Source organism: Vulpes vulpes, chromosome 9 (assembly GCF_048418805.1).
Source record: "Vulpes vulpes isolate BD-2025 chromosome 9, VulVul3, whole genome shotgun sequence".
NCBI lineage: Eukaryota > Metazoa > Chordata > Mammalia > Carnivora > Canidae > Vulpes > Vulpes vulpes.
In genome coordinates, this window is record NC_132788.1 from 20,769,958 (window position 1) to 20,785,533 (window position 15,576).

A 15,576-nucleotide genomic window follows, 5' to 3' on the forward strand; every position below is an offset into this window, starting at 1 on the left:
AGAAGTTTCTAGAAGTGGTATTCATAGGTCAAAGGGTGTGTATATGTTTAAGGCTATTGCTATATATCGTCAAAATTCCTTCTAGAAAGATTGTACCAATTTCTATGCTGCCAGCCGTGCATGACATTGTCTTCTTTGAGGTCCAAATTGGTATTGTATCAGCAAAATAGAAGTATTGCTGATCTGGCTGGTGAATTTGTTTTACATTTACTCTCTCCAATTACTGATTAAAGTGAATTTTTTTCATGTCCTTATTGGCCATTTGTATTTCTCGCTCTCTTAATATTTACTCATTTTCTTTGCTCATTTTTCTACTAGCTTTAGAGTGGGTTGCCTACAGACAGGCAGTCATTTCCTCAGATTCTGTATTTTATTTATTTATTTATTTATTTATTTATTTATTTATTTATTTATTTATTTATGAGATACACAGAGAGAGAGAGAGAGAGAGAGAGAGAGAGAGAGGCAGAGACACAGGAGAGGGAGAAGCAGGCTCCATGCAGGAAGCCCGACACGGGACTCGATCCCGGATCTCCAGGATCATGCTCTGGGCTGAAGGCAGCGCTAAACCGCTGAGCCACCCGGGCTGCCCCAGATTCTATATTTAAAGGGAAGAGGAGGACAAGTGGTAGAGACGAGAAACAGCAGGGAAGGATGTGAGGAGACTGGGACTGGCACCTATGGCATGCTGTGGACACCCAGACATGCCCTTGGGACCTCTAGGTGTCCTAGACTGGAGACCTAGGGGACCTCTAGGTGTCCTAGACTGGAGACCTAGGGCTGTGCCCGTGGTTTTGAAAAGCACAGTCATTTGGGCCAAACGATGTTTCCTGAAGGGCTCCGAACTTTTCACTTGGAAACAATTATAGATTCAGAGGAAGTTAACAAAGACAAAGAGGGGTCCTGTGTATAGTTCATCTGTTCTCACCAATGCATAATTCTGGCACCATATCAAAGCCCACGGAGTGACAGTGCTGCAATGCGTGTGTATGATTTTGTGTCATTTTGCCATATGTGATTCATGTAACCACCGCTACGGTCAAGACACAGATTTCCTCCATTACCACAAGGACCCCCTTTGTGAGGCCCTGTGATTGTCGCACTGACCCTTGACCCCTGGAGGAGTCTCCACCTCGCCCCTCATCTGTCCTCCATCTCTATATCTTCGTTGTTTTTGAGAATGAGATTATTAAATAAAGTCATATGGTATGTGGCCTTTTGAGATTGGTTCTTTCACTGTGTGCAATGCCCTTAAAATCCATGCAAATTGTTGTGTGTTTCCAAAGCGTGTTTCTGTTTTCGCTAAGTTGTATTCCACCCTTCAACTTTTTAACTTGCTTTTGGGGTATGTGTCACACTCTTCAGGTCACTGGGAAGATGGATGAGAACCAGTTTGTGGCCGTGACCAGCACCAATGCAGCCAAAGTCTTCAACCTTTACCCTCGGAAAGGCCGCATTGCTGTGGGATCCGATGCTGACCTGGTTATCTGGGACCCTGACAGCGTTAAAACCATCTCTGCCAAGACCCACAACAGCGTAAGTCCTGTTAATTGCATGGACCCAATCCCCAGTGAATTATAGTCCCAGAAAGGGACTGAGGCAGGGAGAGTCCCCAGAAAGAGCTTGCTGTGATAGGAATGAACTTTCCCCCAGGGTATGTTATAACTTGAGGTTTGCTGAGAAAAATAGTAGCTATCTTATCTCTGGTCAGGACAATAAGAATGTTAACCCTTCTCAGCGTTTTGGAGTTCTTTATAGGTAGAGGTCTTTGTCTGTAGACCTTCAGAGCCTCCAAAGTCATGCCAGGACATCAGAAGCTTCTAGAATTCAGGTGCCATCCTATGTGAATGGTTGGGTGCAGCACCTTTCATGGCGGTGCTGGCCACAAGGGACCCACAACGAACATTCAGATGTCCACTCCTGAAGTGCCCACTGGGCACTTTTATTCTTTTAAGCCACTGCATTCTCATGTCAGTGTTTCAGGACAAAAACCTCAATGACAGATGCTCTTGTGATCCTAAAGGAATGAATTGACTTTGAGTTGACTTTTTTCCTTCTTCCTCACTGGCTGACTTAGCTTCGCAGCATAGCATTACAGCCACACCTACTCGTTTTTGTTTTTTGTTTTTTTAAGATTTTAAAAATTTACTCATGAGAGGCATAGAGAGAGAGGCAGAGACCTAGGCAGAGGAAGAAGCAGGCTTCCCATGGGGAGCCTGATGTGGAACTTGATCCCAGGATCTCAGGATCCCAGGATCACAAGTAGCCAAAGGCAGACGCTTAACCACTGAGCCACCCAGGCGTCCCCAGCCACACCTACTTGTAACTTAGATCACAACTCTTGGGGTCTCAGAATGGCCCCTATGGGCAGAGCTCCTAGGGTCCTGCCCAGTGAACCTACCTGTTCATATGTATTAACAACACAGCCCCATTTACTCTTTACATGGCCTTCTCAGTAAAGAGATGGCTCCATTTACCCCAGTTACTTAGTGCGAAGGTTGTAAATGGAAGCTTCAAGAGCTTACGTGACCAGTTTGACATTATATAGCCACTTTGTGGTAGAGCCAGAATTAGAACCCCAGATTGTCCAGGGTCCTTCCCTGCCACACTGCATATGTAGCCTCTTGGCCAGGCTTACCTGGAGGGAATGCTCCCCCTCCCTTGTGGCCCCTTCTACAGAGGTGATGTGTGAGTTGGACTCATTATTTAAGTTGTGGATGACCCAGCTAGGGAGTTTACATGTGGAGCCCTTTCCAGGCCGAAGAAAGGACGTGAAGGAGCGATGATTCAAGAAGACATTCCGCCCTTCACACATCATTGCCAGACCTTTCTAGAGCAAAAGCACTGCCCTACCTTTACATCCAGGCAACCCCGTGTAAAGAAAGTACCTCTGTTCTGTTCTCACCTGATTCAAAGAGTCCACACTAAACACATTTGTGCAGCATTAATCATCCAGGAAAATACAAATGAGAGGTTTTCCCTGCGTAATACAGTGTTTCATACCACTGGGCTAATTAGCTTTAATTTGGAGCATTTAGCTAACTATTACTGAGCCCTGCTGCTAAGCCTCTGCTTGGGTTTTTCAGGCATCCAGCCAGATGAGTAATTTCAGAGAGCCAGGGCTGGATGTAGGTTAAAAATGTCTATACCTGGTGAACAACGACGGCTCGCTGCCTCACGGTTTGATAGAAAGTTGATTCCATATACCCTGAGCTGTGATCTGACCAATGGGCTCGTTCATTTAAAGTCACTTAGAGTCATGGGGCTGGTTCCTCTCATCTTTTAAAAATGGGGAATGGTTCAGAGCCCTTTTAGGCATTTGTGATCTGTCCTTTACAAGCAATTCAACTCAACATATGCGTCTTATGATAGCTTTGTCACTGAAGAGCTCACAGTCTTATTGTGAAACGACAATAAAAAACCAGACAGTGGATGAGTGAACATCCACTCAAATGCCTACTCTGTGCCGAGTACTGTTCTGGATGCTTTTGTTCATTTTATTTCATTGAGTCTTGGCATCATTCCTACAGGGCAGGCTTTATAAACCCCGGTAGGTAAGGAGCTGAGTCTCAGATGTGTAAGGCACTTGTCCAAAGTCACAACTGGGGTGTGGCTGACCTGGGATACAAACCCAGGGTGGATTTGTCCCAGGTGGTCTCCAGTCCTCCAGTAGGGTGCAATAGGAGCTTGTAGAGTGTGGATACTTAGCTATGGAGTGACACGGAAGAGATGGGGCTTGATGCCCTCAGGATGACGTACACCCTGTAAAGGTCACTTTGGAGATGACAGGATTCAGACTTTTTGATCTACGGATGTATGTTGGTTTTGTGTTGTCATGTTCACATAAGCCTTGGGAGAGAGGCAGTTGGAGAACCTGTGGTTCTGAGGCAGGATTCAGATTGGCTCAGGGTTCCACGCACAACTCCTAGATTTCACCAAATCTGAGATGCCTTTGATTTGAAGCTATTCCCTGCGTTCATTCACTACCATGAAAGAAAACACACCAATCTGAGTCTACTGTGAGACTCCTTTCCAAATACACTGTGCTACCTAGGGCTTGCCTGTGCTTCGCATAGGATAACCATGAGGTGAGTCTGCCCTGGAGAAAGGGGGGGGGACAAAGAATCTTGTGTGTCTCAACCTCAGCATTGGGGGCCGAGCAGGCAAAAACAGCTCCTGAGAAGATGAGCTGCAAACTGGTACTCCTGGTTGCTGGCGATCTGAACTCCTCCTGCCAGAATGGTCTAGAGAAATGTCAAGCTGAGCAGTTCATGTAATACGGCCTCAGTGTGGTAATCCCCCGGGCCAGTGGGAAAACCAGAGCTCGATCCCACTGGCCGAGCTCTGTTCCATGTGGACTGACAAGGGGTTGCTCAGCTCCATTGTTGTGAGACACATACTGATTCCAGGGAGGAGTGTCTTTAAAATGATGGAAGACAGTCACAGACTTGAGGACACATGCTTTGGTCCTGGAATGAATGTGTGGGATCCCTTCTGATCCCCCTGGTGCCTCTCTGCCTCGTTCCTTGGGGAGCTTCTACAGGATTCTTTCTGAGGCTCAGAGCAGTGCCAGCAGTCCTTCATTGCAGTTTTTTCTTTTTCTTTTCTTTTCTTCTTTTTTTTTTAAGATTTTACTTCTTTATTCATGAGGGACACAGAGAGGCAGAAACATAGGCAGAAGGAGAAGCAGACTCCTTGCAAGGAGCCTGATGCGGGACTTGATCCTGGGACCCCGGGATCATGACCTGAGCCAAAGCAGACACTCAACCACTGAGCCACCCAGGTGTCCTTCATTGCCATTTTCAATCAACATCACTGCATTCTGATACTGAATGTGAGCTGTTAAGCCAACCTGGGGCTTCCCCTGCCTTCTGAGCCACTATGTCAGGCAGAAATGTTCTCCTGAGCCATACTGTACCCTATCAGCTCTCTGTTCACAGACTCTCCTCTGGTGCTGTTAACCTGTCTGACTTTCCCCAGAAAGCCAAGCTGCTTTGTATGGTGAGGGCTCCCTCTTCATCCTCCAGCCACAGCCATTTGTGCCCATGAACAGGGCAGGCAGGAAGAAGTGAGGCATCGTGAAAGCTGGGGAAGTATCAAGGGGTGAGCTGAAGCTGTAGGATGGGGCTGTGGCATGTGGAATAGCACCTCCTCTTTTCTGTTACCTTCCTCTGCAACAGCAGACTCACATGCATGTGAAGAATCTGCCTGTTTTCTTTTTTTAAAATTTTTATTTATTTATTCATGACATATACATATAGAGGGAGAGAGGCAGAGACACAGGCAGAGGGAGAAGCAGGCCCCATGCAGGGAGCCCGACGTGGGACCCGATCCCAGGACTCTAGGATCACGCCCTGGGCCCAAGGCAGGCACTAACTAAACTGCTGAGCCACTCAGGGATCCCTGATCCTGCCTGTTTTCCAAGAGGTCGCCCAGCGGGGTCACTTTGCAAAGCTTGAAGCTAGAGGGATAGCTGCATAGTCTGGATGTTAACTGGACTTCAAACATTTTATTGAAGGCATGCCTCCAGTTCCCTCAGTCTTTTTCATTCAGGGATTGCTGTTGAATCACATGGCTAACAGACTGGAAAAACAACAGGGTGACTGGGTGGCTCAGTCGATTAAGGGTCTGCCTCCGGATCAGGTCTTGATCTTAGGGTCCAGGGATCGAGCCCCACATTGGGCTCTCTGCTTAGTGGAGAGTCTGCTTCTCCCTTTCCCTCTGCCAGTCACTTATGGTCTTTCTCTCTGTGTCAAATAAGTAAATAAAATCTTAAAAAAGAAAACAATTGGAAAACCAGGAAATCCAATGGGAATATCTGCTCATGGATGGTGCATTTTGCAATGAAATTTAGAACTCGGGGACACCTGGGTGGCTCAATGGTTGAGCATCTGCCTTCTGCTCAGGATGTGATCTTAGAGTTCTGGGATCAAGTCCCACATCAGGCTCTTGCATGGAGCCTGCTTCTCCTCCATCTGCCTGTGTCTCTGCCTCTCTCTGTCTCTCCTGAATAAATAAGTAAAATCTAAGAAAGAAAGAAAAGGAAGGAAGGAAGGAAGGAAGGAAGGAAGGAAGGAAGGAAAAGAAAGAAAGAAAGAAAAAGAAAGAAAGAAAGAAAGAAAGAAAGAAAGAAAGAAAAAAAAATTTAGAAAGAAATTTAGAAAGAAATTTAGAACTTGGTCAGAAAAGGCCTTTGGATTTTAACTTGATGGGGGCTTGAATCAGTGAGGATAAAGCTGCTGCTAATACGAGGAATCATTTCCTTTATATTTGTGTAGCATTTCCAAACCCTCATGCTTTTCCATACAATGTTCCTGTTCAGCTCTTTTTCCCCAAAGTTTTTGAGAGGCAGGAAAGACTATTCTATTCTAGACAGGGAAATCAAGACCGAGACATTAAGTGCCTGCTGGAGTGGCCAGTCAGGACAGGGACTTCCGTCTCTGGGCCTTTCTTTTGTCTGTGTGATCTTGGGCAGAGTGTATGCTAATGTTTACGTATTGTCTCTTCCTAGGCCCTTGAGTACAACATCTTCGAGGGCATGGAGTGCCGTGGCTCTCCACTGGTGGTCATCAGCCAGGGGAAGATCGTTCTGGAGGATGGCACCCTTCATGTTACCGAAGGCTCTGGGCGCTACATCCCCCGGAAGCCTTTCCCTGATTTTGTTTACAAGCGTATCAAGGCGAGGAGCAGAGTGAGTAGCTTCGATCCTTACAAATTGTCTTTATCATGGGTTAAGTTCAGTTCCATAAATGTTTACTAGGCACTTTGAGTTAGAATAGTGAGGTGGACATGGAGGGAGGGGGTAGGTCAGGAATAAGGGATACATGATTTTTTTATTTCTGAAGTTCAGAATACCAGTGGATGAGTCAGGTAAGCCCATAGCCAGCCCCAGAAATGAAGTAAAGAGTGTGGCATATCCTGTGATAAGAAGTGTAAAGTGAGGTCAGAGGAGGCAGCCCTGGCCACTGCTCTGGAGTCCTAGGCTGAAGTGTCATGGGGAGAGGGCCCATTGAGTTGGGTTTTGAAGGTTAAGTAGGAGTTTGAAAAGCCAAAGGGGGACACAAGGGAATGAGAATGCCATGATTATGGAAGACATATAGTGCATTCTGGGCATGGTATAGCACTGGTACTTGGGACTGTGAGGCAGAGGTTGGATGGAACTGTGAGGGAATTAAAGAGAGTGAGATTGAAAAGCAAACTGGGGGCCAGATCTTGAATGTGAGACCAAATCTCTTCACAGTATGTTTGGAGTTTTGGCCTTGGGTATAAGTTAAAGTGCTATGGGGGAAAGATGGTAAGAAATATTAGTTTTTATAGAGTAACTAGTACCCATGGTCTGTCTTCTGAGAATGTTGGCCTGGAGTGGTGGGGGCTGGCCCCTCGCTGACATCTGTTCCTGCTCTGTGTGTCCATAAGGAGAACCCTTTTTCCGAACATCTCACAGGCCCGTCCTGACTGCCACTCCCATTCGGAGGGTTGCCAGGGAGATGTCCTCTGTGAACGCAGCAGGAGTCAAGGGTCTCTTGTGTTTTGCAGCTGGCAGAGCTGAGAGGGGTTCCTCGTGGCCTGTACGACGGACCCGTGTGTGAGGTGTCTGTGACACCCAAGACAGTCACTCCGGCCTCCTCGGCTAAGACGTCTCCTGCCAAGCAGCAGGCCCCACCTGTCCGGAACCTGCACCAGTCTGGATTCAGCTTGTCTGGTACGGTTATGGTTTGGGTAGGGCCTGGTTCTGCAGGGTTCCTGCTCATGGAGCAGGCAAGTCAAGAATTGATTTTGTTAAAGGGGCAGAACTGGAAAGGAATGATATTCATGAGAAATATGAATATCCCCAGAGACGTAACTCATACCAATGACCAGTTGGGTTTCAGAATCTTGACAGGAGTTTACATCACATATGATGTTATGATGCATGTTCTCTGTGTATTTATATACAACCTGGTGTAGTAAGAGGGCGTTTCTCCAAAGTCTTGCGTCCGTTCTAAAAAAGGGTATTGTATTTCTGAATTCTCTTTACCCCCATGCATGAGGTATATTGTAATGGTTCAGCTTATGGAGTCTGGAGTTTGAATAGCTCAACTCTTAGCCACATGCGGCTCTGCCTCAGTCCCCTTGTCTATAGAATGGGCATAAGAGTAGTAGCTACCTCATGAGTTAAATGAGTTAACGTACATGTGAAATGCTTACAACAGAGCCATTTGATAGTTGTGAGTTGTTTGTGTGGATAGAATGTGATGTCAGGGAAGGTGAGAGCAAAAGGTCCAGATTTTAAGGCTTCCTTACTTGAAACTTCCAGTCCTCCATGTGGCCCGTGGCTAGAAACCTACTTTTCAAGCTCTCTGAACCATAGATATGTATCCAAATCTCTATGCCACGTTAAAGAAACAGTTAATCTGATAGATTTTTTTTTCTTGTCGGATATACTGGTTTTCAGAAAGCTACCCAGTATGTATATATGCATTACCAATTTTTAAAAAAAATTAATTATTTAAAAAATTGAGGAGGGGCAGAGGGAGAAAGAATCTTACGCACACTCCCTGCTGAGCACGGAGCCCCACACAGGGCTCCATCTCACCACCCTAAGGTGATGACCTGAGTCGAAACCGAGAGTAGGAGGCTAAACCAACTGAGCCACCCAGGCGCCCCTACCAGTTTTCAAAATTTTAGTTGTGTCAGAAAATGAAATGAGCATAATAATGTCTGTGCTTTTCTTTTTCTTTTTCTTTTTCTTTTTCTTTTTTTCTTTTTCTTTTTCTTTTTCTTTTTCTTTTTCTTTTTCTTTCTTTTTCTTTCTTTTTCTTTTTCTTTTTCTTTCTTTCTTTTTTTTTTTTTTTTATCTGACCAGGCCATTCCAACCTAAGGAAGCATCATTGCTCTTACTCTTGATTAGACAGCACAGGTGCAGAGTTAGGGGAGTAGAATGTGGCGGAGAAGGCTGTTCAGGCCTTCAGAAAAGCCACCCTGGGTCTGACTAATGAAGAAAGGGGCAGGATGTAGTCTTGGGCAAAAGATGAAATAGTGTTATTTTTATATATAGTTTTACTCTTTCAAACAAGGGAGCCAACCAGCTTCTGCAAAGACTGCTTTACAGGGTTGGTGATTTCTTTGGCTATTTTAAGCCAGTCCCTTTTTTGGAGTTTAAACTTGCAGTGAGGTTTTGAGAAAGGGATAAGGTATATGGTATGGGCCTGGCCCTTTTTCTCCTGGGCTGTGCTATATGTTTATTTTTATTTATTTTTAAAGATTTTATTTATTCATGAGAGACAGAGAGAGAGAGGGGCAGAGACATAGGCATTCGACCACTGAGCCACCCAAGTGCCCCTATGCTGTTTTGGTTTAAAGCGGGAACTCCCTCATGGGAACCTTCTCCTGGGAACTCTCGAGAACTGGGGGGAACTGGTAGGATTGCTTTTGACTGGACTCCTGTCTCCTCTGCAGGTGCTCAAATTGATGACAACATTCCCCGCCGCACCACCCAGCGCATTGTGGCTCCTCCTGGTGGCCGTGCCAACATCACCAGCCTGGGCTAGAGGTCCCGGCCCCGCAGCCTACGTGGGGATGGGGGATGGGACACCTGAGGACATTCTGAGACTTCCTTCCTTCCTTCTTTTTTTTTTTTAAGAGCCTGTGATAGTTACTGTGGGGCAGCCAGTTCATGGGGCCCCCTCTAGGGCCCTGCACTCCGTCCCTCACCCGGAGTCACTGATTTTGCCACCCACTTCCCTATACATCTACGAATATCACACCCAAGTCTATCCACCAACCCCATACACGGAACTGCATCCAACACTCAGACATGCGAAACAAAGCAAATCACAACGAGGGCGTTTTTCATCTCTAACCTCTGTTGTACTTGTTACCATCTTCTTTTTTCATGGGGGCGGGGAGGAAGATAAAGTGAATTGCCCAGAGCTGCCTTTTTCTTTTTAAATTTTTAAAAGTTTTCTTCGTGGGTCTGGGGAGAAGGTGGGTGGGGGCGGGGGGAGAGTCTTTTTTGTTTTTTGTTTTTAATACTAAATTGGGAAGCCTATTTCAATGTTAATACAAGGGGTTTGAACTGGACATCCTAATGATGCAATTATGTAACCATCGAGCTGCTTCAGGGTGGTTGGCAAACTCTTGTCCCTCCTGAGACGCTCCAAAATGGCCACGCTGCATTCCATCGTCTTCTGGGTCAACTGTTGATAAAGGGCAGGTTTTCTTTTTGGCCTAGATTTTGCTGCAGATCACATTTTTTGAGGATTCTCTTCTCCTTTCTTAATATCTTTTCTGCTCTCTCTCTTTAGCTTTTTTTTTCATGAATATTCTCACGTGTGTCCCTTTCTTTGTGTTTCCTTCAGCCCTTGTCTCTGAGACCGTGTTTTTCTCTCCGTCCCCTAGTGTCTTCTCAGATGACCGGGTCTACTGTTTTAGTGTGGTCATAAGAACCTGCCTGGAAGAATTTGAGCTTTGTCATTGCAACCATAGTAATATGCTGTCCTAATCTGTACACGACTGGTGCTACCCACCCACCACCACCAGGATATGCGTTTGACTTTGGGATGCTTCCAGATGCAGTGAAGGCTGAGCTACCCACACTATCACCTGTGGGCTCAGAATAGAACCTCAAACAGTACTGAGATGTTGCAGAAAGAAACCTGAGGCTATAGGACATAAGGTTTTTCCTCCATGCAATGCTAAGTAGCTAAAGAAAGACACCCATCAAATCAGCAAATTGAGCCCCCCTTGACCCAAGCAAACCAGTCAGCCTCAAGTTGGCCGCCAGCACAGTGTTGAGCTGGGAGGAGTCTGACCCTCACTGGGGCTTGCTGTTTCCCAGCCTAGTGTGTCTTTTGGGATTCCAGAGCATGCTGGGACTTCTCGCTTTGGGACAAAAAATATTTTTTTCTTGTTCAACTATTTTGGAAGCTATCCATGCAGTACAGTGGTGCCCCCTTCCATACAGGGGGATACATTCTAAGACCCCCAGTGGATACCTGAAATCTCGAATAGTACTGAACTTGTTTTATCCCCCATACGTACTTGTGATAAACTTTAATTTATAAGGCACAGTAGGAGGTTAACAACAATAACTGATAATAAAACAGGATAATTATAATATACTCTAATAAAATATATATGAATGTGGTCTCTCTTAAAATATTTTATTATACCATACTCACCCTTGTGATGACATCAGATGAAGAAAGGGTTATATGATGGGATGAAGTGATGTGAATGACGTAGGCGTTGTGACGTAGTGTTAAGCTACTGCTGCCCTTCTGACAATACATCAGAGGGAGAATCACCTGCTTCTGGACTTCAGTTGAAGAACTGAAACCGCAAAAAGCAAGACCACAGATATGGGGGGGTGATGCTATATAGAAAGGCCTTCTGAACTCAGAAAATCTTTGGGAAACTGGACTTTGAGTCCATTTTACCTTGTAAGGGGAAAAAAATTGTTGCATGAGCAACATGTCCAGTCACAGCTGTTGTGGGGAGAAAAATCTTACAAATCAAACGTATGGCCCCCATAGAGACCACAGATGACCCTGTGTCCACATCCCTACCCTTGTCTCCGGGACCCTTCCTGCTAGCTGCCTTCATTCCTGGCCCTGTCTTTGCTGATTTGTGTTGCATTTCCTTCCAAACGTGTTTACAGGTTCTTAAGCAATGTTAACGTATGCAGGCTTTTATCAAACCAAATCTGCTTTTGTAAAGCGTAACATAAAAAAGTAGATCACATCATTACACTAGTCTCTCCACACATTTTGCCTTTGGGGTTATGGTTGGGGTTTATTTTTTGTTGTTGTTGTTGTTTATTTGTTATTTTAAAAGTAAATTGCACTTTTAAAGAATAATTGGTTAACTTAATATATTTGCTTTTTTCTCACCTGCACTTAGAGGAAATTTGAACAAGTTGGAAAAAAAATTTTTTTTTGTTTCAATTCTAAGAAACACTTGCAGCTCTTTTAGTATTCACTGAGTCTTCCTGTTTTTCCTGTACCAGGTCATGGTGATTTTGGTTATTTTAATTGTTTTCTTAAAACCATTTGAAACCTGAAGATTTCTGCAGGCTGTGTAAGCATGTTTACCTGTTGGCTTGCTTTGTGTGTCTGTTAAATGAATGTCATATGTAAATGCTAAAATAAATGGACAGTGTCTCCGAACTGAATAACTACAGTGACTTGATGCTCTAAAACAGTGTAGGACTTAATAATAGATGGTTTCTAATCCTTGGAATTGTGATTGTGACCCATGAGTGGAGGAACTTTCAGTGCTAAAGCTGATAATGTGTGTAGCCAGGAGAGTACCTTTTTTTTTTTTTTTTTGTAACCACTGTCTTAATGGCAAAATAATTATGGTAAAAAAAAAAAAAGTCTCGTGTTTATTATTCCTTAAGAACTCTGTGTTATATTACCATGGAACGCCTAATAAAGCAAAATGTGGTTGTTTCAGGGGTGTGTCTGTGTCGAGATGTTCAAGGAGGCAGTTGCTTGGCCTCACCCACCTGAACCTTCCCTTCCTGAAACATTCACAGGCATCTATGGCCTGGCTTTGGTGATGGTACCAAGTCAAGAGTTTTCACTACATGTGAACCCATGTAAACTCATAGGCAGCTTTGAGCTTATGGCCAGGCCCCTGAGGTCTATTGCCAAACAGAACTGTGTGGCAGAGCTGAGTGTCACACCTTCATAGACCCTGCCCTAGAGAGGGCAGGATATCTTTCAGAATCAAGTTGCAAACACAAGTTTGGAAGTGGGAGTCTAGGGGGGGACCATATAGGTTGGTGTGGTGACCCCCGTGCCCTCTGCATCCATACAGCTGGTTCACCCTGGAAAATCTTCAAGCTATAAGGAGGCATACAAAATAAGAGATGAAAGTGTGTTGACTTGCATCTGAGGCCCAGGAAAGCAGGACAAAGTACGTGTTCTCCACCCCCAGAACAAGGGCCAGGAATGCACACTGGGGCAAGAGCCATGCCAACCCCAGCTGGCTGGCTGCTTGGTTCTAACAGTTATCGTAATTGGGCACTGGTATATTGGTTCTGAAGACACTGAAGTAAGTGTGTGCTTGGGACTCCCCAAGCCCACCCTATGATTGGTGAAGTCTTCCTTTCTTTTTGTTTTCTATCCAGCCCTGTCCAAACAGGATATGAAGTGGTTTACAAAAATATATACACTAAACTAAGCTTTATAAACCAGAGTGTTGGAGTGAAGGGGGAAATGAGAGAAGGAAAAATAAGGTAAGGCCTCAGTGGGGTTAGTACCACACACCTGCCATGAGGTCGTAAACGTGGAAGTGAGTTCTGAGCATTCCAGCAGCAAATACAAAAAAAAAGGAAGCGTGGCCAGAAGACCATAAAACATCTATAGTTACCAGAAGTACATTAGTCCAGAAGGAAAACAGATTATCGGTCCTCAGCTCTACTGGCAAGGCTTGGTGACCCCTGGAACCACCAGTGTTGTGTATCTAGGGCTGGCTCTACTGCCTTCGCCGTATGTGGTAGCAGATCACCATGATCCCGGAAAATCAAATCTGTCCAAGAGGGGAAGGGAGAAAGGCTCACCCTAACCTTTATTGGACCTGTGACAACAATGGAAATTGCAGGCCCAAAACCCATGCTCCTATTCCCACCTTGGCTCCATCCTACACCAAGAAGGTGCTCCTGCTCATGCCTGTGGACAACTCAGCGCCGTGTTCCAGTAGGGCTTCCCAATCCCTAGCAAACAGCCACCCCAAGTCTGTCCTCACCAGCTGTGAGGTCTGCCGTCTGGAGAGGCCCATGTAGGCTCTGGGAGAAGGCATGGGTCCATCTGAGGGGAATTGTAGGGTGGCCAGAGCAAGTGCTCTGAAGAGAAAATCCCATGGGTGCCACATGGCTAAATGATGAAACCAGGTCTAGAGCTCTTCTGCGGTGTGATATAATCCAAAGATAGATTTTATTATTATTATTATTATTATTATTATTATTATTAAAGATTTTATTTATTTATTCATAAGAGACAGAGAGGAAGGGACACAGGCTATTTATTCATAAGAGACAGAGAGAGAGAGGAAGAGACACAGGCAGAGGGAGAAACAGGCTCCAGGCAGGAACCCCGATGTGGGACTCGATCCCAAGACTCTGGGATCACGCCCTGAGCTGAAGGCAGACACTCAACTGCTGAACCACCCAGGCATCTCAGTTTTATTATTTTAAAAAATATTTATTTATTTTAGAGTGAGGGAGCATGAGCAGGGGTGGGGTGGGCCAAGAGAGGGAGGGAGAGGGAAAGAGAGAGAGAGAGAGAGAAGCACACTCTGTGCTGAGCGTGGAGCCTGACACAGGGCTCTATTACCACCCTGAGATCAATACCTGAGCTGAAATCAAGAGTCAGAGGCTTAACCAATTGAGCCACCCAGGTGTCCCTCCAAAGACAGATTTTAAAGCATCTAGAAAAACAAGTGAAGTGGAATGTATATCCTTCAGGAAGGGTTTCTGTCCGGTGTTGCTGTGAATTGAAAGTTCTATCTGCTGGCAAGTTTCTATAGCATGCATATTCTTTATGAAAAAGCAGATTTATCCTTTTCTCCTCAACTGGGATAAGTTCTGATGGTGCCACTGATGAGGTATACATCTTTTGGAAAGCTTCTATGGGCCTTATTTACCTTTCTGCAAGATAGAGATGATGTTATCTTGTCAATCTAACTCCCAGCTTAGGACCAAACCGGAAAGGACAAGCTGTAAATCAGATATGGTGCAGAGCAGAAGATTGCAACAGAGCAATAGGAAGCTGTTGGGAACAGTGTCCTCAGTGTCTGTCCTAAAATAGAACTAGATTAGCAGATGACGGATGACGGCAGAGGTCTTTAGTTGAGGGCAGGGATTGTAGAACCATGACACATCAGAGATGGTGTCGATGGTCAAAGAAAACAATCTGTTGGCTAAAGTCATGCTGACAGTAGCCAGCACTTATTATTATGTGACAGGCACTACTCTAAAGGCATTGCACGTATTAGCACAGTTAGGCTTTGCAGCAGCACCCTGAGAGGGGGCAATTTCTTATAAGAAAGTTTTGGCTTAGAAGCTCATGAGAAAGAGAGAAGGGGGGTAAGTGGCAGAGAATGAGCCTGTGCAGGCAGTTAGGCAGACTCACGGGGAGGAATCATGGACAGGTGAGAGCTTGGCGAGAAAAAGCACAGTGATCTCATGCAGCTGGCACCGATTGGGAGACATATGGGCTCTAAGGCAGAGAAATGAAAGGCCTAAAAAAAAAAAAGAAAAGAAAAGAAATAAAATGAAAGGCCTACAAAATACACAGAGCTAGGAGAAAAGTGGTTCCGAAGAGAGCACCAAGTGTAAAGGAAAACAATAATGATTTGAGTACAGTTGAGTTTTATACAGAAGATTTGGAGATATTGTATTGATTTGGTGAAAAATTACAAATCGTGTATGCACCCAAATGTATATAGAGAATTGATTTTCTAAGGATCTGGAAAGAAAAAAGTCATGTCTATTGAAAATACTTTGAGGGGCACCTGGGGGGCACAGCTGGTTGAGCATCTGACTCTTGGTCTCAACTGAGGTCTTGATCTCAGGGTCATGAGTTTGAG

General features: G+C 45.1%; 1 protein-coding gene across 5 annotated transcripts in view; it reads left to right on the forward strand.

Annotated features, from left to right (window-relative positions):
* DPYSL2 (dihydropyrimidinase like 2) overlaps positions 1-12,437 on the forward strand; it is a 136,169-nt gene extending 123,732 nt beyond the window's left edge. For all 5 annotated transcript variants that reach the window (XM_026007897.2, XM_026007898.2, XM_072719510.1 and 2 more), the window contains exons 11-14: positions 1,366-1,536; positions 6,512-6,691; positions 7,537-7,702; positions 9,439-12,437. In XM_026007897.2, coding sequence (XP_025863682.1) covers positions 1,366-1,536; positions 6,512-6,691; positions 7,537-7,702; positions 9,439-9,530 — 609 coding nt within the window. In that variant the 3' untranslated portion in view covers positions 9,531-12,437. The remainder of the gene's footprint in view (positions 1-1,365; positions 1,537-6,511; positions 6,692-7,536; positions 7,703-9,438) is intronic.
* The last annotated feature ends 3,139 nt before the right edge of the window (positions 12,438-15,576 follow it).